General features: G+C 50.8%; 1 protein-coding gene and 1 long non-coding RNA gene across 4 annotated transcripts; one reads left to right on the plus strand and one right to left on the minus strand.

Moving 5' to 3' along the window:
* The first annotated feature begins 288 nt into the window (after positions 1 to 288).
* LOC118157544 (ADP-ribosylation factor-like protein 3) lies at positions 289 to 26,319 on the plus strand. Its single transcript, XM_035311936.1, has 6 exons — positions 289 to 379; positions 7,819 to 7,962; positions 9,111 to 9,227; positions 13,714 to 13,764; positions 15,730 to 15,915; positions 24,396 to 26,319. The coding sequence occupies exons 1-6, from the start codon at positions 377 to 379 to the stop codon at positions 24,441 to 24,443; spliced, it is 549 nt and encodes a 182-aa protein (XP_035167827.1). The 5' UTR covers positions 289 to 376; the 3' UTR covers positions 24,444 to 26,319.
* Positions 9,643 to 22,422, minus strand: LOC118157545. Of its 3 annotated transcripts, none has more exons than XR_004746662.1 (3): positions 22,257 to 22,422; positions 17,338 to 17,402; positions 9,643 to 10,189 (listed from the first exon to the last, which is right to left on the minus strand). It is a non-coding gene; the product is annotated as an uncharacterized LOC118157545 (long non-coding RNA). The 3 variants fall into 3 exon arrangements; XR_004746664.1 differs by lacking the exon at positions 22,257 to 22,422 and adding an exon at positions 21,943 to 22,078; XR_004746663.1 differs by lacking the exon at positions 22,257 to 22,422 and adding an exon at positions 18,010 to 18,147.
* Positions 26,320 to 27,517: the final 1,198 nt, after the last annotated feature.

Here is a 27,517-nt window from a genome sequence, read left to right on the forward strand (position 1 = left end):
CCCGTTAGCGCTGCGCGGCGCCGCCATGCGCGTCCCCCAGGCTGCGCGCCCCCGCGCCGCGCCCCCCGCCCCCGCCCACGTGACCCTCACCTGCGCGGCCCCCAGACCCCCTAGGCGCGTGCCGCGCCGCGTGGCCGCCCCCGACCAATCACGGCGAGCCGAGCGGCCGCGCCCACCCCGCGGCGGAGGGGGGCGTGGCCGGCGGGCGTGGCCGGTGGGCGTGGCCAGCCTCAGCGCCGGCCCCGCCCCTCTTCCCCCTCCCCGCCGGCCGTGCGCGCGTTGCGTCCGCACGGCGGGAAAGCGGTGACGTGATTACGCACGGCGGCGGCGTGTGCGTGACGCAGTTGCCCATGGTAACGCCGGAGCCGCGCGGAGGATGGTGAGCGGCGCGGCCCGGCCCGGCCCGGCCCCGGGGAGCCCCGCGGGTATCGGGGGGCGGCACCGGCCTCACGGGGAACCCTTGGGGGTCTCGGGGCCGGTCCGGGGAGATCGGGGCTTGGGGGGGGGGTTGGTTTGTGTGGGTCTGGGGGGTAGTGGGGCCTGAGGCGGGGGTAGTGGGGCCTGGGGGGGGGGTAGTGGGGCCTGGGGAGGGTTGATGGGGCCTGCAGGGGGCTGTGTGGGCTTGGGGGAGGGCGTCCTGTCAGCGCTGCCGCCTCCGGGGGGATGGGTTTGGTGCTGTGAGGTGTCTGACAGGAGCGGTGTGGGATGAGGGGGGGCTGGGGGTCTTTCGTGCTGCGGAGCGTGTGTTAATGGCAATGCTGGGGGAGAGGTGGGTGGTGAGGTGCGGTGTGGTCTGATTTGAGGTTGGGTGGTGGGCTGGGATGCTGGTAATGACCTGGGTTCGGATGTCAGAGCGGGACAGGGGGTGCTGGCAGAGTCTGGGGGTGCCAGGTGGGTGAGGACCAGCAGCAGGGTGCTGTGGTGGTGGGGAGCTGCTGCTGGGGTGCTGAGAGCACAGGCAGAAGGAAACGGCATCAGGGATGGATCTGCCCCGAGGACAAAGCAGTGTGTTGTCCAGGAGCCTGCTGGATGTGTGCACAGGAGGAGGCGTGAGTGAGAGCAGCGAAGGCAGCTCCGCATCCTCACTGGGTTAATTCTGGCTGCGTCCCCACCTGCTGGGCTGCAGAGAGAGGCTGAGATAAGGTCTGCAGGATCTGCTCTATTTTAGATCAGTTGATGATGGAGCGTGTCACGCCAGGCACCAAAACCGTCACAGGATGGACATCTGCTGTGGAGATGAAGGCAGCTGCCTCCAGCAGCGCCGTGCTTTGCGGGACACATTTGGCCTGCAGCTGCTGCTAGCCAAATCTGCTCTTCTGCCGTGTGATGTCCCGATAAACTGGTGTCGTCTGGGATCTGGCTGCTGTTATCTGAGGGCTTTGTGTGTGGAGAGGGTGGGCTGGGAGTTTTCCAGCGCCTGTGTTATTTGATGCGGCGTTTTAATGCCTCTTTGTCTATTTTCCAGTTCTGGGAGTTGTTTGTCGGATTGCAGCCTCGCAGACGGGGTGGGTGGCACTTTGGGGTGCCCGATGGACGGGTTGTGCTGGGCAGAGGACCGGGGAGCTCTGTGCCGTCTCTCTGGCGTCTCAATTTTCCCTCAAACTGAATAACCGTTAGTGGTAGGAACCCTCTGAAACACCAGCAAATATAACTAGAGCAGCCCGGGGGTGTGGGTCAGCAGCCAGAACTGATGCAGACAGCTCCATGTAACAATTTACTGCTTGTCATCTGAGCGCGTAGCTGCCCGAGCATGTTTCTGGCACTGGTAGGCGCTGACCCCCCCCCTCGATGGCTGCGTGCTCTGACTCCAGTGATAAGGGCGTTAATGCCGAGGTTTGCGTGAGATCGGTGCTGATCCAAGTGAGTAGGTTCAGAGGGGAAGCGTCTCGTTCTGCCGAGCACACCAGCGGCTCTCACAGCTGTGGGGCAGTGGTGGCAGGAGGTCACAGGTGGAGCACGGAGGGAAAGACGGGCCATAAAAACGCAGAGCGTTTTATCGGGATGCGCAGCGCTGGGCTCCGTGGCTTGGCTGAGCAGCACGTGTGCTGGGCTCGCAGCGAGGTGAGGGGAGATGCTACGGGCAAGGATGTGCGGCTTTCCAGAGTTTGGGAAGCGCTGGGCAAAGCAGGGCTTGCAGGGTACTTGTCACACTGCGTAACGATTTCACCCGGTGAGATGGCGCCTTCCTGGCCCGTAGCAGGGCCGGAGGATGACCTGTGTTCTTCTCAAACTGTTGACTGAAGCTCGCGTTGTTCTGTCAAAACCAGGGCTGTCAAAACACGGCCCTGTTGTATCGCTGAGGAAACGGAGTCGTGGGGTGTCTAGAGAACACCAGGCAGGTCTCGTGGAGAGGTAGAGGTAGATGTGTAGTCGGGCATCTTCCTCCTGGCCCTGACCTCCAGTTTCTAGGACAAATGGCATTGCAGGGACTGGACGAGGCTGTCAAGTGCCAAAAGCACCGTAGCAGAGGCGAAGGGCGTTGACATCATCCGGTGGTGGGCTTAACTCTTTGCACAGGGCAGAATGCCGCCTTGCAACCTGCTCAGAGCATTTGATTTTAATTATGGAAGGCGAATTCCTGCTGCTCCTGGTTAATACACCAAACCAGAGAGTGCCGCGTGACCTCTCTGGCAGAGACCTATGTTAGGAGGTTTGAGCTGGAAGAACTCCGTAGGTGACTTGCCTCTGAATGTGAGATTTCGGAGGAGAAAAGGAAGTCTGCGCTGAATGACACCATATGGTGGAGACATGCAGCAAGCAAATGGCTTGCTTGGGAGTTCTGCCAGAGGAAGAAGTATTGAATCAACGGCGCTCAATAGATTAATTTACTTCGGTTGTATTTTGAGAAAGGCTGGGTGATTTTATGACCATTAGTGACATTTGCAGCTCTGCAGCCGAAGATAAAGGTAATCAGACGTCATTCTTCAGGGCCCCAGCTAATCAGCGCAGTTGTCAGAGCGGGCTCTTCTCCTCCAGCTCCCTGTGCGCAGAAGTGCACGCGGGACAACAAATGTAGCCTCAAATATCCCCGCTGAAAGCCGGGTGTTGGGCTCAGCGAAACCACTCGTCCTTCCCCAGGCGTGTGGCTGCTGCGTGACTGCCTGCAGGCACGGCTTGCTTGTCTTTATCTCGCTGTTTAAACGCGGCGAGCTGCTGCTGTAGCGCTGGTTGTGGGCCGGGGCTGCGCTGTGCTCGGTGCTGTGCGCGCAGAGCAAGATGTGTCCCCGCTCCTCAGAAATACGGGGTGAGGTGAGAGATAACAGAGCGATACGAGGAGGAGAACGCCGGGCAGGTTGGAACTTGGCCCGTTCGCCGCCTAAACCTCCTCAAGGGCTGTAGGTGTGGCGGAGGAGGAATTAGCAGGAGAATCGAGGAGTGGTTTTAGGGATGTTTTGCGAAGTTTCTCCCACGGTGGTAGGGGAGGCACAAAGGGGCTGGCCTGAGAATGGAGCCAGGCCTGGTGCAGCTCTGGGAAGCGGAGCTGTCAGCTGGAGGGGGACAGCACGACGTGGGGACGGGGTGTCCACGTGGGGACAACGGGGTGAGACGTGGCCACGGGGGCAGGCTGAGAGGCAGAGCTTTGCGGCTGCATCGTGTCTCGGCGAATTGATTTGATTTCGGCTAAATATCCACGTCTACTAGATAAGCAGTCGCTGGTGACTGAGGGCGGTTTTGTTTTAAATCCATTATCTGAGCTTTGTGGCTAATAAAGTTCAACAATGCATTTACTTCCCTCTCCTAATAGGAATCAACTGTGCTCGGCCGTGGCTTGCGGGCTGTGCTTTATCCGTGCCCTGTGTATCCAGCCCTCAGTACAAGGGGAGATTGTTCTTTCCATTCCGGCCGCCTATTGCCGATCTGATACAATATTTAAACAGATTATCTCAATGCTCTGTTTGTCCCAAACCAATTTTTGTTTTGGCCTGTAAAGTGAATCTTCCTTTCAGCGGCTTCTGTGGTGCAGGATGTAGTTACATGCATCAACTAGTTCAAAAGGCCCATCTACAGCCGGGATTTAAAGCTGAATAAACCCACAAAACCCTTAGCTAGGCCTATAAATGTCACTGTATCTTTATATATGCCTGTACTTTTTTCTTTTTTTAAAAGAACGGGATTACTGCGTGCAGCTATAACTGGAAGCCCTTTGATAATTCAGTGGGTATTTTAAACCTAGCAATGATACGCTTTCATAAAACCGCACATCCCTGTTTTCTGAAGGATGCTAATAAGATGGTTAGCCCTTTCTTTCATGTTCAGCGTGTTTATGAGGGCACTTACCATTTAGCTGCATCTCTGAATGTAATGCCCCGCTCTGATTTCACAGTAATTGGCAGGAGCCTTTTTCTTCTTTCTGTGCGTCCCCGCTCGCTGTCTGGAAAATGCACTCTCCTCCTTGCTGACCCCATCAGTCTGTCTCCTGGTGGTGCCATAAAGAAAACCCTCTCCACCAAGGATAATGATGTTTATAAACAAGCCAATCTGATAGAAAACACCCAGTTTGCTTAACCCCGAGGGGACCAAGCAGCGGCTGCCAGCCGCCTGTGCCCGGCCTTGGGTTCCTCTGCGCGCCTGCCCCTCTCCAAAGGCTGCACGCGCTGCCACGCTGTGCCGCTCGTTATCTCAGCAGCATCTGCAGTTCCCTTCTCTCTTACAGATGCCGCAGTCTGCTTAGTTTTGTGCAAGTGACGTGCTGCCCTTAGCCTCCTGCCAGCCGGCTCTGCAGCTCCTCAGCCGGGCGACGTCTCCCCTGACCTGCAGGAGACGCGTCCTGCTCCTCACCCTGCTCCTCACCCTCCAGCCCAGCCTGTGCCGGGCATCCTCCCTGCTCGGTTCAGGCTACATCCCAACACCCAGACATTTGTCTGTTAGCTGTGCTGCCTCAAAGGCCTCCATCCAAGTTAGTTTCAGCGTTGTGTTTGCAGGCAGAGGAGTGCTAATCCATCAGCGTGTGTGCAGGGAGGGTCGCTTGTCCCACGTAGCGGCTGCGTGCAGCAGGGAACTCAGCTGAGTGATTTTTTCCAGTCTACCGAGCTGTCAGGAAATGCTTTCTGTCTTCCTAGCTAGTGTGCTCATAAGACCAATTAGAAAAAATAATAAATACATTAGAAACCAGTCTGTGAACAGCTTTCCTTAATCTTAAATATTCACTAGAGGGAGGATGCAGGGTACAAGTTTTCAGTTCTATTTACGGAATAGTAACGAGCGTAGTAGCCAAGGCTGTGATTTGGCTGGTGATTTAAATTGTGTATACAAAGCATGTAACCTATGCTGGCAGCTAGTGAAATAAAGTCCACTTCTATATTGGCTTGCTTGTCTCCCAGCCTTTTAAATCAGCTTACTTTATACCTTAGAGAATACTTTTATTTCTATATATATCCTCGCGCCTATTGGCTACCCCAGATAATCCTGTGATCAGCCGTGCAGCGGTGTCACTCGAGTCGAATGGGGAACGATGCTGATCGTTTTCTCGTAGGCTGTCATACTAGCCCAGAAATAGCATCCGTCTACAATGGGAGAAGCTCTATTAACGTTTACAGCAGTTCCTCTTCCCGACCCCTGAGAATTGCTCCCTGGTACATACATAAGCAGCGCTTCCCAATGCGTTTCTCTGCGCTCGCTATTTTGGAGTTGGATCCCGAAACGTAAGGGCTCCTAATCCTGCTCTGCTCTGGGATATGCTCGTCTGCTCTTAGCAAGTGGTGCTGCGAATAGGATTAGCATTTCAACAACTTCTTTTTTTAACTGCGAGCAATAAACTAAAATAATAGGGCCTGATTCAGGGCCCTCTGCAGTTGGCAGTGGTGCTCGAGCTGGTATGCGTTGGCTTTGGGTCAGCCCTGTAAGAATGGGGACTTCACAGCCTTTCCCTGCAAAGGAGGGGGAACGTGTGAATTTTAGAGTTCCTGCTCTCGTGGGGTCTGTCCACACTGAGCTGAGCTCCGTGGATTTACAAGCCAACAAACACAGCCGTAAATTTGCCAGCAGGTGAAAAGCAAATGCGCGTTGCTCACCAGGCAGTTAAAACTTGTGTTTTTTAATGATGTCAAGGGCACTGAGGACACGCACGGTAACAGGCAGGCGTTAGGGGCGTTCCTGTCACTCTGCCTTTCCCCTGCCCTCAGCCCCATGAAGCTCAGCCCGTCAGCAGAAGGAGCCGGGCGCCGTGGCTGCGGGAAGGAGCTGCAGGGCTGTGAGGAGCTGCGGCAGCTGGCTGTGCCTGACGCGGCGCTTCAAATCCATCAGCCACGGGCCCGGCAGCGGGAGCCAGCTGTGAGCACCCTGGGGCTCTTCGACTAATGGTGATTTGGGGGTTTACTGCGCCTGCACCCCGTGGGCACGGCACCCTCTGCCAAGCAGGGCCTGTTCCTGATTAACGCCCCTCGAGCTGGGCCTGCGTTCCCAGGTTTTTACCAGCCTGCTTCTGATAGAGGGGATGCAGCCCCAGGGGCAGGCTCGGGGTAAGATTTCAGTTTTGCTGTTATGGTTCCCTGCGTGACCTCAGAATTTCTGACCCTCAGCTCGACACGGGGTGTTTTAAAAGCACAGGCACGATGGCAGTCACGCAGATTTTTACAAATACCCTCCAAAGGCAGTTTAATAAGTTCCTCCTCTTCTCTTTCACATCATGTATTTACCGTTTCTGGTAGTTAAATGGATAACCAATAAATTACTTCCCAATCAGAAATTGCCAGGATAAAACCTAGTTTGCGTTTGAATCTTGGCATATTCTTGCTCTGCGCTATTGAAAGCCGTGGAATTGTGAGATCCATAGGGCTGTGTCCTTTCCGAAATGCTCCGTGCCACCTCTGCACCGAGCAGTGGCTGGTGGTGTCTCGCAGGTGCTCCAGGTGGGCTCCCCAGGAGCCAGCGGAAGGGCAGCGCAGCAGCTCCCTGCAGCTCTTCATCTTGAGGACAGGTTTCTGATTGCCGGGATCCGGAGGGGATCGGGAGCAACCTTCATGGCTCAAATAGTCCTTGGCTCCCAGTTGGAATATTTAGACTTGCAAGAGCATCCGTGCACTGCAGGATCAGGTGGAATTGGGGTGATTTGCGCCTCTCAGCTGCATGCCAGGATCCCGAGCGCTCCCCCAGCCGTCACAGAGAGGTCTCCGAGCGGTGGCACCGACAAAAGCTTGGGTGCGCTGCCGTAACGTGCCTGGCTGTAAATGAGCTGACCTGCATATTCTGTTTCCTAATCCTGAGTGATACTGTCAGCTCAGAGAGCTGAGCCTGGCTAATGACTGCAATCCACTGTGCTTTTCTTAGCGAGGACGTGTGGTGATCTGAGATAGTTGTTAAGTGCTACATCCTGAGAAGCAGAACTGCACGTGCCCCATGGGTCCGGCATGTTTTAGGCAGATAAACGGGGTTTGAGATGATCAGGGAGTTACTATGAAAAGAACTGGTGTCAGGTACACAGTAACCTACAGTTAACTAGGAGGGAGATTAAATTAATGGGGTTTTCCCTCTGATAAAGATAATGAAGAGCTTGCAAGGACTTGGTTTGCAGCTCCTACACATTATATCCTCAGGCGCTGTCTTCCTGGCACAGGCAGTGCCAAGCAGCTGCATGACGTGAGCAATGCAGCCAGTGGTGCACCCCACTGAGTGAAATCTGTGCTCTCTGAGACCTCGCTGCTGGTCCTTGGGATGAAGGAGGTCCTTGGGGATAGATGAGGAAATGGGGACAGGGGAAAAGGTTCAAGTTGTCCTGGAATCCACTGCCATACAGAAGCTGTTTTGAGGAAAGGGGGGCATGGCGTGGTGGGAGGAGAGAGTCAGAGGGGAAATAACAGCTAGTCTCTCTTGCTGATTTAGGGTTTACTCTCAATCCTGCGTAAACTGAAAAGCACCCCAGACCAGGAGGTAAGGATCCTCCTCTTGGGACTGGATAATGCAGGCAAGACCACGCTCCTGAAACAGTTGGCATCGGAGGACATCAGCCACATCACACCAACACAGGTGAGGAAGGCCTTTCCCTGCTCAAGGCAATTCTCGTGGTCCCACTTGCTTTACAAAACTACAAACCACTAACAATTCAGGAGAGTATTTCAGTAAAAGGGGGCGGCGCAGCTGGAGTCTGGTACCCCATTAAGTTTCTGAGTTGTCTGTGTAAGAGGAGGCTCCCTGAAATGGTCCCAGATGATGCTCCCAGAGAGCACCAGGCCAGATCTGCCAGGTAGCACAAAAGTGAAGGTGTGCTGTGAAGTTCTGCAGAAGGCTTTTGGGTCATGCTGGTGTTACGTGGATGAGCCTTAGCTACCATTTGTCCACACCAAACAGCGGACTTGTGCAGGGGATGTCCCCATCTCCCTGCATCTTTCACCCATCCAGCTCCAAGCGTCTCACATATTCCATCGCTCCTTCTCCGATGCCTCTGGCCTCCTTTCTTTGAGCTCAGGGCTGGGGAGAGGGACGTCACCCCTCAGGAGTGCTGCAGCACTGCTCCTGTGTTGACCAGAGGAGGTTGCTAGAGAGCTGTGGGAGATGCTTCCCCCACCCCATAGCTGCCTCGCAAAGCTCCCAGCCCCAACACCCCGATTCCAAGCCCCAGTCCCCTGGGTGGTGTGGCAGCACGTTGCCAGCCCACGCCACATCCTGTTTTTCTACTTGAATGCCCTTTCAAATGGTGCTTTAATTGATGAAATGGACCCTTCAGACATGCAGCTGTTGCTCTTTTAAGCCTGGCATTAGTTGTGTCGTGTCGAATTGAGTTGAGACCTCTGGCTTCGTGTTAGCTAGGACTCTACTCAGCTTTCACAGGCTCGGTCCTGCTTCTCACAGCGCCCTTGTTTTCTCCTTATCTGCAGCTCTCCCACCTCTTCCTGCACCCACCCTGCTGAGCCTTCCCGGGGCACTAACTGCATCATATGTTTCCGCAGCCATGACAGCATCAACCCTTGACCCAGGAGCACAGGCGAGCTGATGGCTTGGCGTCTGCATTCGCTTTTGCCGGTGCCCCTCCTGCAGCCGATCCATCTTTGTGGCTGCCTGGCCCACCTCGCTGCACGTTGCAGGCACGGGATATATAAGGTGTTAATGTCTGCCTGTGAACATGATCCAGCCATTCAGGTTTATGCTCCATGTGGCTTTTTTTCTGCTCTTTCCAGGGCTTTAACATCAAAAGCGTACAGTCCCAGGGCTTCAAGCTGAACGTATGGGACATAGGTGGACAGAGGAAGATCAGGCCGTACTGGAGGAACTATTTTGAAAACACTGATATCCTTGTGAGTATTGGCTGCAGCTGAATGCTGTGTTCATGCAATGGCTTTCCAAGATCTCGGCCAGAAATTCAGGAACAAGCAATGTAATGTCCCAGCCCTCAGCAACACCATTGCCATTGTAACAGGAGTTATTCTGAGGAAAATGGCAAGATTGGTTGGGTGCAGTAAGAAAAATACACTGATGTTTGGAGAAATCATGCAGTTGTATGTTTTTACTTTTACAGGACGGGGCTGGTTAGAGCTAGCCAGTTCCTTTCCTCTCATCTCAGGCTCTTTCACATGAAAGAACATTAATAACTTTAAGTTTGCCCATCTATAGCTCCTTTCACTGGAGGCTCTGAAGGCTTGTCATGGGTATTAGTGACCTGAGCCTCGCATGCAGTGGCAGGTCAGTGTGGTGCCTTTGTTTCGTAGCTGGAGAAACTGAGGCACAGAAGATTTCAGTGTCACATCTGGCATCAGATAGGAAGGCTTCTGGTTGAGGGGCACAGAGAGACCCCTTGTCTTTTCCTTTGGTCCTTTAATCATTAGACTGTCCTTTAATGTTTTTGACAACTTAGCTGCAATTACCTTACAATTTGCTACAGCTTACTACAATTGTAATTACGCTGCAGGGCTGTGCCAGAGCACGTTACCCTGGGACCCTCCGAGTGAGTTCTGACTAGTTTCAAAGAGCACCTCTAAAGCTCAGCCACACGTGGCAGGCTGGGGGCTCCAAGCCCACCCTCCTGCCAAGCGGCATTGCCAGTGGGAGCAGAGAAAAGGCTGCTCTGAGCAAGGTCTGCAGGCTCCCAGGGGAAAGCAGGAAGCTCTCTCTGAAAGACGCCCTTCCTCCCTTCTGTCACACACATACTCACCAACGTGCTGGGAGCTTCAGTGCACTTCCACAGACGGACCAGTGCTGCTAGGAACAGGACCCTTTGCTCCACGGTTCGTGTCTGGAAGGGCCAGGCAGTACCTGCAGGCTTAGAAAACATTGTCCAACCAAAGCTGTTATTTAAAGGGGACTAAAAAGTCCCCAGCAGTCTCTCTGCAGATTCCCCTTTTTCAGCATTCATTTGTAATCTGATGTTTGAGGTCAACCACTGTGGCATAAACCTGGGCAGCTGCTTTTGCAAAGAGCAATGGTGCGATCTTCCTAGGGGGAAGATCTGTGTTTGAAGAACCAGCAGGAGAAATATCACGTACCCCTCTGTGGCCATCAGGAAGGGGAGCATGGCACGGCTGTGAGGTGATCAGACCCACTGAGTCCAGGCTCTGCAGCTGCCTGCGGTGGGGAGGCCGTAGGTTTGCAAATCAAAGTCAACACCGCAAAGCAGCAGCTAGGGGATCTTTGTCTCTGCTACAGCAGTTGCTCAGGCTGCAGAGACTGCGCGACTGCAAAACACTATCTGGGAGTCTGCTGGCAAAAACAATGAACTGTGCTGGTCTGTGGGCTTCCTCCCTTCCCAGGGTGTGCTGCATGGGAGAAATAAAGATGAATTTTAAGGCTGAAGGAGATGAAAGCAGTTGTGTTCCCTATCCTCCTCCCTTCCCACCTAAATCAATGCACAGAGAAAACCTTTCTTTTCATACGAGTAAGAAAATAGGTAGAAGCGGAGTCAGTTGTGGGAAGCAGCAGAGTGAATACAGAGAGGGAGTGAGTGGTGTGCTTGTGGACCTGAGCTCTCCTGCCTGCATTCCCTGATGGCCAGCCGGCAGCCAGTCCCAGACTGGGAGCTGTCTGCACGTTAGTGCAGTGCTTTGCCATGTCCATACACATCAAAACAGGGATAGTATCTAAAAGGATGGGACTGAGCTCTCCTGCCAGCCCTCGCACCTCTTACAACCGGTAATTTATCCCCTCACTAACCTGGTGCATGTCACACCTCTGTAAAATGAGCTAACTTAGCCCTCATACTATTCCCTCATCCAGCCCCGCTGCTTGCAATTTCTCCCCAGCCCACTTACCCCAGGTTTTGTTTTGGCCTATTGCTCAAAGGAGGCACCCAGCTTTACAAGAATTCCTTTCTCAAGCTCCAGTACAATGTACTCAAGGGCTGTTCAAACTGGTGAGCCGTGCTGCAAAACACTACAGCCAGAAACAAGATCTTGTGTGGGCCTGGCTGTAGGAGGAAGACAGAAATAAGATACGCCACAGTTCCCAGGACCCCCTGCTTCTGTCTTCTCCTAAACTATATTGCACAAAGCAGAAAGGACCCTCTGAAGGGTATTAAAAAGCAGGAAGTGATTGCAAATTCAAATCCATGCAGGTGCCTTTGAATGAGAGCTTGGTCTTGCATCACACACCTGTGATATTTGGAAGCTTAACCCAGGCAAATAAGGTGTGGATATCTGGCTGATTGCATATTCAGACAGGCACCTGCAGCTATTTGGCACAGTGCTTTCTGGTTTGGAAGTAGGCACTCCGCACATACTTTACCTTCTCCGTGCTGTGCTTCTGTGGCTTTCGCCCTGAGCGCTGTTGTCTCCAATTCTTATCTTGCAAGATAGCTCCCTTGCAAGCAACGGAGAGAAAGCCTGGCTGGCTGGGACTCGGGGCTCTTCCTTGCCAGTTAGAGGAGCACCGTAATAGGGGAGGTGCCACCTCTCAGACGAGAAGGAGCACATTGAGAATACTCACACGGGCATTGCATTCGTGCGTCTTTAAGCTTCCCCTGAGACATCCTGAAGGAGGAAAGATGACAGTCAATTTTCACAACCACCAGCCTGCAGCTTCTTCCTTTCTTTTGGTTTGCGCTTCCTACCCCGAACGGGGTGCACAGGGGGGTGCTTTGGAGGGGCAGGGAGGACGCAGTATGGCTGATGTACTTGCGATCACACTGCGGTGGGACGCTGTCACGCATGCCTGTGGGCCTGTCCCCCTCACGTGGCACTGGGCACGTGCACTGCTGCCACATCCCTGTACAGCTGCGTCCAGCCCCACTGCATATCCCCCAGCCTCTGTCAGCACGCATCAGCCTGCCCTTGGGAGGACGACAGACCCCAAGTGATCGGCAGAGGACTGCGAGGTTGCTGGTTTTCCTCCTTCTCAAGCCTGGCATGCAGATTCTCCTGATGTGCGTTTGGTCCTGTTTTAAACAACCCCAGCCCTGCTCATTAAGGGAGTGACTGCAGATTAGTAGATATTGCTGCTAGAGATCTTCCCTCCCCCTACTATTTGGTCAAAAATATCCTGGAAGCATGGAGTCATACGCTGAGACTGCCTGCGAGGATGCCATTTATCTTGATGGCGGGGTGCTGTGCTCATCTCTTCCCTCAAACCCAGGCTGACACTTGCTCCCTGTAAGCCACCAGAGCATGCATATGACATGCTAACATCTTCAGTCAGCGCTGATGGAGAATGGCAGGGACTGGAAGCAAAAGGCTCAGTGTTTGTCACCAGTCCTGGCCCTGTCTGCTGCCCCAGCATCCTTCTCCTTCAAAACCCTTCCCAACTAATAAAAAAGGGGTGCCAGGAGATTCTTGCCTGAGTACTGAGGTTCCCCAATTTCTTTAAATGTAGCTCGATATGTGTACGTGTTGAACCGCAATGGTATTGCTGCAGGGAGGGACGGTGGCTGGACTTACTAATTACTTATCTAGGAGGATCTTCAAGGAGCCTTTTAGCCCGTGCAGACTGAGAGCTGCCTCTGTTGGAAAGCTCCTTCGCATTTACAGAAGGAAATCAGCACGTGAAATGCTGCTCGGAGGCGGCAGAGCCCCCCTGCCAAGGCAGGGAGCCCTCAGCCTGGAGAACCACCCTTCTCCCTACCAGGGGACAGATGTCTGGCTGGGACCTCCTCGTGGACTGTGAGAGGTGGTGCCCAGCTCCGAGGGGGTGGCAGGGCTATGAGGTCACACCTGGTGAGCCAGCTGCTCCGTCTCCTCCACCATCCTGGTGGACAAGCTGGCAGCTGAAGACAGTCTTGCAAGCTGGATCCAGCCATCATCCATGCCCACCTGTTCCAGGAGGTTGCAGCAGGAGAAACTCACTGTCCCCAATATATTCGTGCTTCCTCTGTCCCGAGTGCCATGATGTGCCCTGATGGCTTATGAGGAAGCGATGTGTCCTGCTAGAGGGCAGCACGGCCTGTTCACGGCAGTGCAGTGCTTGGTCACCATGTTTACTAGGGTGATGGCTCGTCTGGCTCCCCACATCTCGCCATCCTGTGCTCAGCTTCAGCCTGTAAGCTGGTCATTACTAAAGATGCCAGGAAGTCTCCTGTTCTCTGCAGGTAATAGCTACCACGGAGGCAGTAAGAGCATTCCCAGTACTGCCGCCAGCTCCTTTCTGATCCCAACCACATGGCTGTTCACTCCCTCTGGCTTTTAGAAAGGTGGTTCCTCTCCTTCCTGTCACCAAGTTTTGTCAACATTTGCTATATAAATAATACCAAGCAGCTTTATGCCCCAAGGCATAATTATTAGGCTCGAGTCATTTAAACACACGCTAGTGTGGAAGAATACTGGCTGGGAGAAGTAACGTTTCCCCTCCTTTCTTTTTCAGATCTATGTCATTGACAGTGCAGATAGGAAGAGGTTTGAAGAAACGGGTCAGGTGAGTTTCTTATGCCCAGCTTCCTTTGAAGTAACGGAGTGCTTCTGAGTGCCCCTTGCTCACAAAAGTTAGGAGGATGATTTTGTTGTTTATGAGGGAAATTTGCATTTCAAGAGAGACTTGCCTTTCAACATCAATGCAGATTATTTTGGTAGATGGGAAACAAGGAACATAGGTAGCCTAATTCTGTTTAAATAGAACAGTTTTCATTAAAATTATACAATAATAGCAAAGGGAGCCCAATACTGAAAGCAAAAACTTCTCTAAGTCCTTTAAACCTTGCCAAACCAAGACCCTGAGGAATCTTATTTTCTTATTTACAAAGTTGAAATGGAAATCATATTGACTTGATTGTCTTTTGGATGTAATTGAAAAAAAAAAGAAAACAGGAACTTTGTAAGTAGGACTGGCTAGAAAATACGATTTCCGTTTTACAAAGTTTTGATGTTTTGTAACATTTTGTGTTTTAGGATGGAATAAAAATAGGACTTTTGTAAAATTTAGAAAGTGACAGCATCCTGAAATAGCTTGCAACAGATTCACCCCCTTGAAACGGGAAAGTCAGAAATGAGAGATTTAGGTTAAAGCCCTCTGTTCTGCCCGATTTGAAGGAGCCACTTGATCTTTTGTCTCTCAATTCTCAAGGGCACACCCTAACAGCAGGACTGTTGGTTACTCTAGGGTTGGGAGGACTCTCTCTCCTGTTGGTGCTGTTTCATTTTATATCAGCAATTAAATATTCATTAGGCAAAAGAGAGGAAGCAGAAGCTTAGAGCACTTGCCTGAGTCAGGCGGGTTCAGCCTGGACCCCTCACATTTCCACAAACAATTTGGTTTCAATAAATCAGACGTGTCAGATGAAAGACCTATTTTGTTGAAAAATTCCCAGCCAACTCTGTTTATAACTCCATTCTCTTGTCCTGTTTTCCAAACCAAACATTGCTTTTGGGGGGATGGAGTCAGATTACCACTGCAGTTTAGCATCTCCCTGGCTGCACTCATTTAATTCAAAAGTTTCTAGTCAGGGGATGAAAGATGTGAGGACAGTATCTGAAAGTGAGACCCTGCCAGCTAAATAAGGAGCCCACAGAAATCTCATCTACTCATCTGTCTGCAACGCCAGCAGTCCCTACAGGTTCAAGTTCTGCTGGGCTTGCCATATGCTCACATGGCGAAGTGACTTGAGACTGTACTCGTTTCACATGAGGCTGTTGCACAACTCTAGACATGAAGTATTCCAGCCATCGTTGATCTACTGCAGATTCAGATTTGAGCTATTAAAAGACTCTCTAAGTCACCCACTTTTAAATGAACAAACCCATTTCTCAGGATGCCACCCAACGTGTGCTGCACATATGGAGCCAAAATCCAGCGAATAAAGCTGATCTAGCTTGTCTTCAGCTAGCCAGTGCTTTCAAAGCATTGCCACTTTCTTGTGGGATTTCCATTTCTGGGAGGGAAAAAAAAAAGGAAAAAGAAAAAGTCCTCTGCCACTCAAATTGCTGCTTATAGTACTTGGAACAAAACCCCGAAACTCATTATTAGCGAAGATATCAGGGCTTGTGTCAGCGGCTGCTCAGGTACAAATGCCAGTCAGGCAGTAACTTAAAACAAATTCCTCGTACTGCCAATTTACATGTTTTTTTGCTGTTTCATCAGTTTTGGTCTCTGAGGAGCAGAGACTGGTAAAACACAGAGTTGTAGCCTTTAAGGCAACTGCTAATTTCAGACTAAGATGAAGATTTTTGTAACCTGTAATTGGAAGAAATAGCTTTTGAACCTTGGGCACAGATGATTGTATACATTTTTGCTCTCTTATAATAAGATCCAAGTTTCACTGGAACAAATCTTCCAGCATTTGCCCTAAATATATTTCTAATTAGAGACAACCACTGGTGGTTGAAGGTTTTCTTCCCTTCCCTCTCTCTGTCTTCCCCCCACCCTACTCCCTTGTAAATGATATAGGAGCTGGCTGAGCTTTTGGATGAAGAAAAGCTTAGTGGAGTCCCCGTGCTCATATTCGCTAACAAGCAGGATTTGCTGACGGCTGCCCCTGCTTCAGAGATTGCCGAGGGACTGAACCTACACACAATCCGTGACAGAGTCTGGCAGATCCAGTCTTGTTCGGCTCTTTCTGGAGAGGGAGTACAGGTGAGGCTCTGGAGAAGGCTTGCTGTGCCAGCAGGCCATCTGCGAGAGAGAGAGCTCCTTGTCTGATGATCTGCAGGGTGGGGCTGGACCGGCTGCGTCGCAAAAGAGGGTCAGCGCAGCCAAACCCCGCGCTGCGCACAGCATGGGGGGCGCATATCTCATGGCCTGTGCAAAGGGGAGGGGGAGCTACAGGCCCTTGGGATCTCTCCATCCCTAGGAAAGGGGAGCCAGCACCTCCCCACCCTGGACCCCTTAGCCGGGCCAAACAAAGACATTGATTTATTTTAAAGAGACTGCTGTCAGGTTAATCATTTTCACAAAACAAATCGCCTTTTACTATTAACCCCTTTGACTGTTACAAGTGTGCACTTTAGAAATCTGATTTACCTTCACTACTAATGTCATTTGGCGTTTTGCTCAACCCAGGCGCCAGAGAGAAAGCGATCAATTTTTCTGGTCCAGAGAAACACAAGAGCTGCACATGGGGCAAAGACCACTTCTGTCTAATGGCAGCGTGTGGGGCAGCAAAAACCTGCACTGGGGCTGAGCTGTGTTCCTGTGCCACACTGTAATAGCTGAGCCTTGTGCTGCTGTGCTGTAGCCAATTTCTGCAGCATAGTAGCTCTTTGTAATGTAAATGGGACCTAGGTTTGTTTATTTCACTCTTAGGCTTTCCTGAATTAATGAAATATTTGCAGTGCTCCCAATCCGAGCAGGCAGGATTACTCCCTTTACCGATACTTAAAGAAACAGAATCGTGAAGATATTTATCTTCATTGCAAATTCAGTAAAACCTTATTTGCAGATGCTACAGAGATATTCAAGATAGTCAGATCTCAAGCTGAGTATGAAAAGTCACAGAAGAAGCCCACAACACTGAGTGGGCAGTAAAATGGCAGATGAAATTCAGCGTTGACAAGTGCAAAATGATGCACAAGAGGAACAACAACCCTAACTATACGCTTACAGCGATGGACTCAAAATTAGCTGCCATTACTCAGAGAGCAGATCATTGGGAACAGCAGCTTAGTGCTCGTCAAAGGCCAAAAAGGAAAATCAAATGCTAGGGAATTACCAGAAACCAAATAAGAAACTTTCCAGAAAACATCTCTTATGTAGCAGAATAAAAGCACAGTGGCTCCCAGCCTTGAACGTGACATTCCTTTCTGCCTCTGTTCCCATGTAAAAAGACTTCTGTAGTAGTAGAATCAGAATCAAAGAAGAAGTTAGGTTAAAGGGTCTTTAGGACATCTTCAAACCACCCTCCTCCTTCAAGGAGGGATACCTACAAGTGTAGAGGAGGATGCTGAAGGCCTTGTCCAACCAGGTCATAAAGATCTCCAAGCTGGGAGATTCCCCAGACTCTCTATGAAACCTCACCCAATGCTTAACTACCCTCACCAGGAAGGATTGTCCACATACCTGCTCAGAAGTATGAGAGATTTGAAGATCTTCTTTTGAGAACGATCAGCGGTACAGAGTGGCACCTGTAAACAGAGAGAATAAAGGGGTTAGGACTTGCAGCTTGGAAGGGAGAGGACAGAGTGGGAATGTCTTCAGAATTTGTAAAATAAGGCTTAAAAATGGCAGATAGACCATATGCTATTTCTCACATTGCTAGAGGAAGGGCTGATTATTTCTTACTGAAATAATCAGACCGCCTTTTAAAAGGAATAAAAACTGCTTCTTTGCTCGCTGCATAATTAGTTATGGATCTCATTGGCACAGAACGCTGAGGAGACCAAAGCTATCAGTAGGTTCAGAAAAATACTAAGCAATTTCTAAAGAAGAAGTTATCTGAGAATCATCTTCAGATAACTGCTGTTCACCAAGATCTGGAGATAGCTTTTTAATGAGAAACAGCTTGGGCCATGGACTGGGAGGGGAGAACAGAGCAAGCGAGATCCTGTTCCTGCATGTCCTTTGCCTTGGCATCCCAAAAGGCCATTCCGGCCTGGAGGAACCCCTGGCCTGACCCACTGCAGCAGTTCTGCTTTGAAATTCTTAACCTAACATTTAGACCTAATCACAGCAGACGGTGTCCTTCAAAGAGCCTCTATTTAGTTAGCTAAGATACAAATTGTTGTAACCAACCTTGTGAAAAGCTCCAGCTCTGTGATCTTTATTTGGAAGGGGTGGTCTTCGAGGGAAACACATTCCTCAGTGGCAGCGTATGTTCAAGTCCAAAGAAATGTGGTCAAGATCAAGAAAGTGAGGTTGTAGTTCAAAGGGTTGCAGACAAGCGCAGGTTACCTCCTTCCTTCCTCCAGACCCTCCCCTACGTTATGTAAGCCCAAGCCAGCTCCCCAGCTGTGAAGAGGCAGTAAAATGGTGGATGAAATTCAGGGACGTGGAAGAACTAAATGATAGATAACAGCACTTCCTGATGATGAGCTTTGACAAAAGCCTCCTTCCCCAACTGATCTATGGGCTCTCGGAAGTGCCCTACCCGCTTATTTGTTGTTGGGTCCTTCTTTCTCTGCCCTGTCCTTGAAGTACAGTGTATCCCTACACACTTAGTTGAGTAAAATACACAGCCCGATATCCTCAACAAGAAAAATTACATCAATTTCTGTTCTTACTTCCAGAAAACAGAAGACAAGAGCTAAATAAAAGTATTTGCAGCCATATATACTTTGTTTATCATGCTTATCTAGACAAATTAATTTAGATGCAGGCCAGATCACATCCTGTTTTGTAGTCCCCAGTCTCCCTGCCCTAAATACTGCAGCTTATTCCATAAATGATTGTTGCAGAAAGGTCAGGTAAGTTACAAACTCTCTGCAGCTTATAGAAGAAAAAGCCCTTAAATCTCTCTTCTGCTGTAACTCCAGCCCTGTCAGATCAGGCAGCGAGGATGCCAAGCTCCCCCTTTGCTTGCAGACTCATTGAACAAAATGTTCTGTGGGATGGCTTTTAAACTAAAGGATTTTGGGTGCAACTGGATTAGCCCAGGAAGAAACAACATCTTCATCCCTTGAACTCTCAGGAGAGGTTAACATACTCAAAATTTAGGGCAATCAAATTAAAAATTGTTTAAAGAGTGAGATTAAGAAAGAAGGTTTTGAGGATCGTGGCACATGATACCTCTACCAGTGGCTCAGAAAGGGAGCTCTCTGTGTGCAGTTAAATCTCAGGTCACTGCTTTAAGGACTTCTTTGGGAAATGACAATGAGTGACAGAAAAGTAAATGAAGATGGGGAAGCCTCAGGTATTCAGAATGAAAGCCGAGCAGCAAGCACGCTAACCATCGCTGCCGATGGAATACATGAGCTAGAGTAAAATCGGAGACATCACTGAAGGATTTTGCAAGTGAGAGTGGTGGCACATCTAGTACCGAGCACATGCATGGATAGAGTTCATAGAGGAAGATTTTTGTGATAGCTCGAAGGAAGAGTGATGAGGAAAGATAAATAACACCAACAGATGAAGGAGAAATAGTTTGAAGGTCATTTAATTAGTTTAGCTGCTAGCACCATGGTGTATAGAATTGGGTAGTTAAGACTGGGGATTTCAAGGTTAATGAGATTAGATTATGGTTAATAGAATGATATAAATTTAGAGAATTTAACTATTATTTGAAATAGGTTATTTAATAAAACTCTTAATTAAGGAGGGAATCCATATTGTCATCTTCTCTTTTAAAACAAGCCATTGGGGACTAGGGGAAAGGGGCCCAGTAACGTCCTGGGCAGGCTCAGGAGAGAGGTGACTGGGTTAACTGGAAATTCTGCGTAGAGCTTTCCCCTCTAGAAGCCAGCTGGTATCCCCCACTATGCCAGCTGAAGACTTCATTACCTCCTAACTGAAACCATGGGCAGCACTTTGCTTCTTAATCAGACTTCGTAGGGCCATTGAGAGAGGAGCAGCATCCCTCATGCTTAGGGGCTATTTCAAGCAAACCGTCTGCTTGGGTCTGATTTTGACCTTCAGACCTTGTCAGGAGAGCAGGAAAGCCTTTTCTCCCTGCCACAGCCCCTTGGACTGTGCCTCTGGAGCAGCATCCCATTTCTACTTACACCGAGACCCTTGCAAACAAACGAGGGAGGCAATCGCTGATGCTAGCAGAGAAAAGCAAGAGAGCTCTTGCCTCACAGCAGCTCTCCGCTGCCACGTAGGCTCTCTGGGGGTTGTGCTCTCCGACCAGATCTCCGGTTGTAGTCCTTGGCGTGCAAAAGCTCTGCACGTTCCACCCCAGCCAGCTGGGGTGGGGTGAAAGCAGAAAGGACTCCTCTGCTTTGCTGCCTGCCCTCTTGCTGGAGGTGCTACTTAGGGGCCAGGGCGTGTATTAAACATGAGTCAAGCCTTTGGACCGCTCCGTGCTCTGCAGCTCGTTTCTCGTTTGAAGCAAGTCTCCGATCAAGGCAGCAGGAGCTCCGCGTGCCCTGAGGAATCATCCTCCAGAACGATGCTGCAGCATATTGTGTCCAGAGTCTCCCAAGCATAATGGCACCCTGGAGACCATTAAAAGCCAGTGGAAATGAGAGTAGCCACTAAACTTCTCTAATTTATGCCAGAGCTGCTCTGGCCCAAAGGACTGTGGGAAAGGCTGAGCCACTTTCTCCTCCCTGGCTGTTTCAACCTAGATGAGAAGGGAGCCCGAGCCCTGTGTTGTGCTGGGGCTGCCATTCAGCACTTCCACAAGGGCAAGATCGAGCACAGGGCTCCCAACAATCATCTGGGTTGCATCCTCTGAGCTAGGTTTTGTCTTAAAGATGTCTTAGCCACAGCAGGCTAGCCAGAGTTCCTCCACGTCTTAACAAGGTTCTGGGGCTACTTGTAAATGTGATTTAAAACCAATTTTGACGACTGCAGCTCTCCTGGGGCAGGCAGAGCCAGTTGATGATGAGGAAAAGCAGCAATATTTCCAGATTACAGGGCAAAGTCTTGTGATTTTTAAGCAGGGTAAGAAGAGAGTCTACAAAGCTGCATCAGGGATACAAGGTCTCAGAGGACAAAAGAAAAGCTTGCACCCAGGCAAAAAAAAACAATGGATGATGTACTTGTGGGAGCCTGTAAAAGCCTGCCTGTGCGATGACTGGAGGTACAAAGAAATGACAGATAATGAAGGCACAGTCCTAGCTGTGCAGAGAGAGAAGAAAGTGACAGTTAAAATAACATACACCAAAAATGCTAGAGATGGAGAATTTTGCACTCGCCTGACCCAATTTATTATGGCAGACAGAGGATTACATGAAAGGATTAAGCTTTGCTGTCCTTAAGGTCACATTAGGGGTCACAAGTTTGTGGCCTTGCCTGATCCCTGGCTTACAGGGGAGCAGGAATCGGGAGGCTTTTTCTGGAGTGGAAGGGACTTGTTCCCGGTGTTTGAAGTCAGATTACTTCACTCCCCCAGCTGCAAAGCTGATAATGCAGAGAATAAGCAAGCAGCGGGCTAATCTCAAGCAGGACTTCGTATTTCTCCTGGGGGAGGCTCTACCAGCTCTCTCCCAAAGGGTGCACAGTACAACTCCCCTGGCGCAACAGCAGATGTGACTGCAGCAAGGCGGGGTTGTGCCAGGCAGCATTTCTCTGCAAGGAGCATTATCTCCTTCCCTGGAGTTCGCTCTCTTTGCTTTGGTAAAGTTTACTAGCTGCTTGTTAAGGAGCTAAGAGAGCTGAAGCTGAAAGATCTGAAATCTTTCCCTGGCTAAGTTTTCCCATGGTTGACTTGAGGCTGGAATACTAATGTTGTATCCGTCTCCATCCTCAGAATACCTGCCAACGTTTCTGTGTCTCAACAAAGCAGCCCAAGGACATCTATCAAGATCTAAATGTTACTGTAGGGATTGTACTTTCTGCACAGAGCCATCTTTTAAGCATGCAGATATAGGGACAGAATGTGTAGGGACAAAGGATGACAGCAGTTGACTCCTCACGGGCTTGACTCTTTCAAGCATCGTTTCCTCCTTCCCGTGTGCTTTCCCCACAGCAGCTCTTTGTGTTTGCAGCAGCTTCTCTGCATTTCTTTGCCTTACCAACCCCCTGTCCAGCTTCACACCTTAGGTAGAAAAATTGCAAACGTACCTTTTGGTTTCTTTTGCCTTCCACTGCATTCGCTGTTCTCCAAAGCATTTGGGGACGCTGCAGAAGACGTGCACCCTAACAAAGGTGCACCAGAAGCCACAGAGGTGGCTGCAGCGTGGCCGGAGATGAGCAAAGCGTCTCACGCATACCTCTCTGATACATCACGCTTAGAGCTGGACACATTCATTTTCTCTTTACCACTGTCAGGCAGGGAGATATTTACAATTAGATGCAATTTTTCCTGCCAATTAACTCATGTCAGAAGAGAGTTTTAAAAATCGATTCCTGCTTTAAAAGTTCGGTGACCTACTTACGTATTTCAAGCCCGTTTGGAGTTCACCTTTCCTCTTGCGTTTTGCTATGTCATTCTTTTGCCCTCGTTACATGCTTGATGCAGCCAGGCTCCCAGCCATGGTAAATCCCATCATAAACTCTGCTTTATGACCCTCACCGCACCGGTGCTAAAACGGTCTGCCTTTCCCCTTCTCAGGCTCCCCAATGGCAGCAGGCAGAGTTTTAATCACTGTGAATTCAGGTTGTGGTCAGATTAGGTAGAAGATAGGATGCATGTTTGTTGTTTTGCAGTGATGTATTGTTTCTGGGATTACTGTGCTGAATAGCAGAGGGTGTCAGCTGATATTTATTACTTTAAGCTGTCTCAGCTGTTCTGGTTCAGCAAATAAACCTACATTCAAAATGAATGAGGAGCTCTGCTTGCCTTGTATGCCATGATGTGTGCAAATGTGATTATTGCTTCCGAGGCAGGGGAAGCTGAAATCATTGTGGGAGCATTTTTCGTTATTTATTTATTTTTACTCTTTGCAGGCAATCATGCAGATTTCTAAAGCACACAATCAAGCCAAAGGCTTGACACCTCTCCTCCTAGCCCCATTGTGAAGCCCTGGCATTCCACATGCTGGGAATCGCTCGCTCCCTCTCCCTCTAACGTGATAAGCTTTAAACCGCGCTATTGATTGCTTAAGGCATTACATGTTTTACACCTAGGTTATCAGTGTTATTGAAAGGGGAAGACACAAAGCTACTGGGCCTTAAAATGAATCTACCTCTCTTCTTTTCCCATTTGCTCTGAGGATTTCAGACAATTTGTTTTACACCGATCTCTGCTGCGGAGATAAATAAATGAAACTGGAGACATCAGCCCTCCCCAAGGTTAGAGTTAGAAGTGTTATTAGTGCTGGGCCTCCTGTGCACCCCAGCACAAACTGGGCTCACCGATTCTTTATTTAACGCAGCAGCGAGGGCCAATTTCAAAAGTTGCTGCTCCCCTTCAGATAAGAAGTGTCACACAGCACAACAATCAAGGCAAATTGGTATTTGCAAGTGAGAACCTGCTTCTGATTAAGCCCTGGGGACTCCCTCTCTCTCTTTTTACTCTTCAGCTCCCCTCTGACGTGGCCACCACCTTTGTGGCTGGGGGAGGCAATGTGGAGGCACGGTGGTAGGGCTTGGCTCGCCCAAAATGATCCAGAACTGACCACTGAACATAACACAGTGAAATCCCTCCGAACTGAAAGGTGACTTTAGCCCAATTTGCAAGCACAAAGATGTGCAGCTCCCCTCCCATCCACAAAAGCCTCCCTGCCAGCAGAGACACCTTGTAGACAGGGTGGAGGCGGTAGATTTGACAGGACACAAACACGAGGAGACCGTGCACCTTGCCTCCCCCTTCTGCTGGTCTCACAGGAGCAGATAAAATGTCGCTTTGCCCTTCAATAGCGCATCCCATTGTGGGACCTCAGCAAAAACTCACGCTCAGTTCTTCACTGCAGAAGGGCCACCCCACCGCTTGCAGTGGTCAGAGACGCTGCACACGTTTTTACAGCAGCACCCTAACGGGTGTACTACCATCCCCAAACTTGACCACCTCTATTCTCACTGAAACCCGGTGGGCTCCCCCAGCACCTGTTTTCCCTGAGGGCCCCGCAGCTCGGGGAGCAGAGCCCACGTCCAGTTATTTCAGTGGCTTTTGTCCATCTGAGAGGATGTGATTTTACCAGGGACACGCAGGAAGCTTGCAGCTGAGCAAAGAACCCGAGCCATGTTAGAGCTGGCTGTGTAGCGAACAGCCCGGAGTGCCCGCTCTCCAAGATAAGGTGACATGCCCAAGGTTACACAAATCATCCGAACCTGGAATCGAGCCTCAGTCTGCTGCTGACATACCTTAACCACAAAGCGATCCTTCCTTGAGGGGACACAGTGACATGATGAGATGGGGATGATTTTATGGGCAGGAGAAGGATTTAATGACCCCTCTGTGCAACACCCACCGAGTAACGAAGCGCTTGTCTGTTAGCCGCGGTGTTTCTGGGGCGCAGAGGGCAGGCGTGGGGTAGCTGAGGAGGCAGAGCGCGGCGCCTGCGGCACGGAGTCGGGTGGGACTGGGGGATTCCTTTTCCCTTCGCTCGACTAACACTGCCTTTCTCTGTCTAAAGGACGGCATGAATTGGGTGTGCAAAAATGTCAATGCTAAGAAGAAATAAAGCGGTCTGAGCTGCATGGAAATGGAGGAGCGGTGGGAGCAGAATTCTAGCCCGAAAACACTAATTTGCTGCTTTCTGACCAAATGTTTTTCCATCTGTGCACAGCTACAGCTGTTAAAAGAAAAAAAAAAGAGCGAGAAAAAAGGGAACAACATTGGTTAAAATCTACTGCTGGATTTGGAACTTGACCTGCTCTTTAGTATCATTTTTTATCCCAATAAAGGAATGATATATTTCCTCCCTATGCATAAATAGTATTAAATGTCTGATTAGCAAGCAAGTTTGTAAGCAGGAGCAAGGCTGTGATTCAGCGTGAGGCAGAGGGAGTGGTGAGTTGCTGTAGCTGCTGAAATGCGTAGGACCTGCCCTATACACGCAGCCTTGCGGTCGCTGAGGACACGCTCAGGTGTCAGTCACAGCTTTTCCTCAGCGACAGATAAAATGCGGTTCTGTTACCAGCTGGGGGTAGCTTCTTTAAAAAAAAAAAAAAAAAAAAGCTGCTAAGAAGTCATTTGTGTAATGAGGGTAGAAGACTTCCACATATTCCTATAGCCATAAAAGAGGAGTTTGATCATAACGAGACGCTGTTGCATTGCGACGCTGCCGTAGAAGGAGGAGGAAGGTTATGTGTGTATAATTGAAGCTCTTTACAATTGGAATAATGCAGGATGAGCGTGCCTAGGGCTTTTCTCGCAGCTGAAGGAGAATTTAGCCCAGCGTTTCACCTTGAGCCAGCAAAAACGTGGTTCCTGTGTTCAGTAAGCTCCATATGTGAGATTAGTCTTGATGTTGAACAATCCCTGTTGATTTTCCTTTGATGTTAAGGCAACTCCGCAGCAAAATGCAATTAAGTCCATGATTACTTTCTCGAATGAGATACCAGGTCCCAGGCTTCCTTTCTGAAATGTGCAAAATCTATTCTCCTACCCCCCTGCCTCGGCAGGCCCTGCTGAGCCCTCCGGGAGCAGGCGGGGGACTGCCCCGCCGCGGGCTGGCTGCGCGGGGCTGCCGGCCGCCCCAGCCCGGTGCCAGCTGCACATCATCCTGGTGGAGGGCGACGAGCCTGGGAACGGCAGATGGGAAGCGCTCTTTGAAACGAGGATTCATTCTTCCCTCAACTGCCTTTCCGCTCAAAGGATGCAGTTGCCGAGATGGGAAAGCGAACGCTTTTTCCACCTCCTCGTCCCCGATTCAAATCCAGCCCCAGCTGACAGCGGGCAGGAGTCATTAGCACGCCAAAGCAGCCATGTCCTGCACGGAGCGAGCTTGGTGACTCCTGGGCCGGTTTCTAATGCACAGATGGTAAAATAATCCCACTGCCCTGCTTGCCAGCTTTGTTTGCTGCCTGCCTGCGAAAGGCCAGAGACCGACTGGGGACTGCATTACCCCTTCCACCCCGTGCAGACGGAGCGGCGGGCGGCGCGGGGCGAGCTGTGCGTAGCGCGGCATGTGGCTTTACCACGCGTCAGCGGGTTGACTCATGGACCCAGGCAGCCGGCTGACACCCCTGGAGCTCCCAGCTCTTTGCTCCTCCCTTCCCCTGGACATCTCCAGCTCACGGCAGAAACATCTGCACCGCACGCCGAGCAGCTCCTGGCCGCCTACGTGTTAGGGCCCGGCAGCTTAAAATCATCCGGGGCTGATTCCGGGTCCCCCCCGTGCAGCAGGGTGCGTGCAGCGGCGGTTCAGGGGTTGAGCTGCGTGTCGTTCAGCTGTCTTTGCTGTGGCTGGGGGCAGAGGGACAGCTGGGACAGCAACTGCTGTAGCAATCCCAGTTTAATCTGCCTGCGTCCGTGAGTCAGCACCCTGTGAGTGCATCTGTCTCCAGCGCCGAGGCAGGACGTGCATACGGAGTGAGGCAGCCTCGCTGCAAAAAGAAATCAAGAGGATGACTGGGAGGGGGAAAGGGAGCAGGCTCAAGCGAGCTGTTAGGCAATAGCTCATGACACAAAGAAGTGACACACTTCCAGCTTTGCGTGGCTTGAGTAAGGAGTCATGGGGAAAGATGTTCATTTAAACACAGCGACTGTGTTGGCTTACGGGGAACCCCAAGAATCTGAGCCCCACGTGTTCCCGGAGCTGGTCAGCCAAAGAAGGAGTAACGCATCCTAGCGTGCATACAAAAGGTCGCTTTCCCCCCCCTATTAATGCATTTGCCTGATGCAAGTGCTGTAAAGAATTGCAGCCCTTTCTCGAAGGCATGATTTGCGCTGGCAGAGTGACAGAGCTGTGTGACAGATCCTCCCAAACTCTGGATTTGCCCTCACTGCATGCGAGGTGCTGAGTGAAATGCTCTGGCATCTGCCCTCTGGCCCCGTCAGGGCAAAGCAAAATCCCCCAGGGGAAGGAGAGGCTCCTTTTCTCTTGCAAGGAAGCTCAGGTGGGTGCTTCCCAGCTCTCTCCTTCCCTAAGCAGTGACAAACTCACCCTGTGACACCCAACCTGTGCCCATGGTTAACCTCCTGGAATCAAAACACAAACATTTTTTTAGGCTCGCATCAGTTATGCTTAGAAACGCGTGTAAAATACGTTATACGTTTGTATAGCAAATTTCCTCTTGCTCCAGTTTGGAAGGAAAAATCGCCTTACTGAACTCAGGACCCAGAGTGTTTGCTGGCTCATTCGGTGTGCTCGCACGTGGCTGCACGCAGCGGTTCCTCGCCTCTGTGCCAGCCGGAGCTTTACCTGCAGCCCAGGCAGACAAATGTGGTCTGCCCGCGAGGGTGAAAATGCCCCCGGCTTCAGTAAATCACCCCGCAGCAATGGCCATCAATGCTCTTTGTATTGTAACCTCGCTGTGCGCATCGAGCTGCTGAAAATTTAAAAGGATTTGAGGTTCCCTCCCCCTGCTCCTTGTCTGGACGCTGCCCGCTGTGCCCCACGCGGGGCTCCCGCCCCGCAGCACCGGGCTCGCTGCAGCCAGCCGAAATGTCTGCGGCCATGGAGAGCAACCCCTGCCCCTCTGCCAGCCCTCCGGGTCCCGGTGGGTTTATGCTAATTGCCCGAGGAGGCTTTGTCCTTCCAACTCTGTCTGCTTTGCCCTCTTTTAAGGAAGATTCGAGGGAAGCAAAGCA

This window comes from Oxyura jamaicensis (assembly GCF_011077185.1).
Source record: "Oxyura jamaicensis isolate SHBP4307 breed ruddy duck chromosome 6 unlocalized genomic scaffold, BPBGC_Ojam_1.0 oxy6_random_OJ106649, whole genome shotgun sequence".
NCBI lineage: Eukaryota > Metazoa > Chordata > Aves > Anseriformes > Anatidae > Oxyura > Oxyura jamaicensis.

What these genes read in the sequence shown, in the direction of transcription:
- LOC118157544 (XM_035311936.1), top strand. An exon ending in GCCACATCACACCAACACAG is followed by an intron (nt 7,963 to 9,110) that starts GTGAGGAAGGCC and finishes TGCTCTTTCCAG; the next exon opens with GGCTTTAACATCAAAAGCGT. An exon ending in TTTCTGGAGAGGGAGTACAG is followed by an intron (nt 15,916 to 24,395) that starts GTGAGGCTCTGG and finishes CTCTGTCTAAAG; the next exon opens with GACGGCATGAATTGGGTGTG.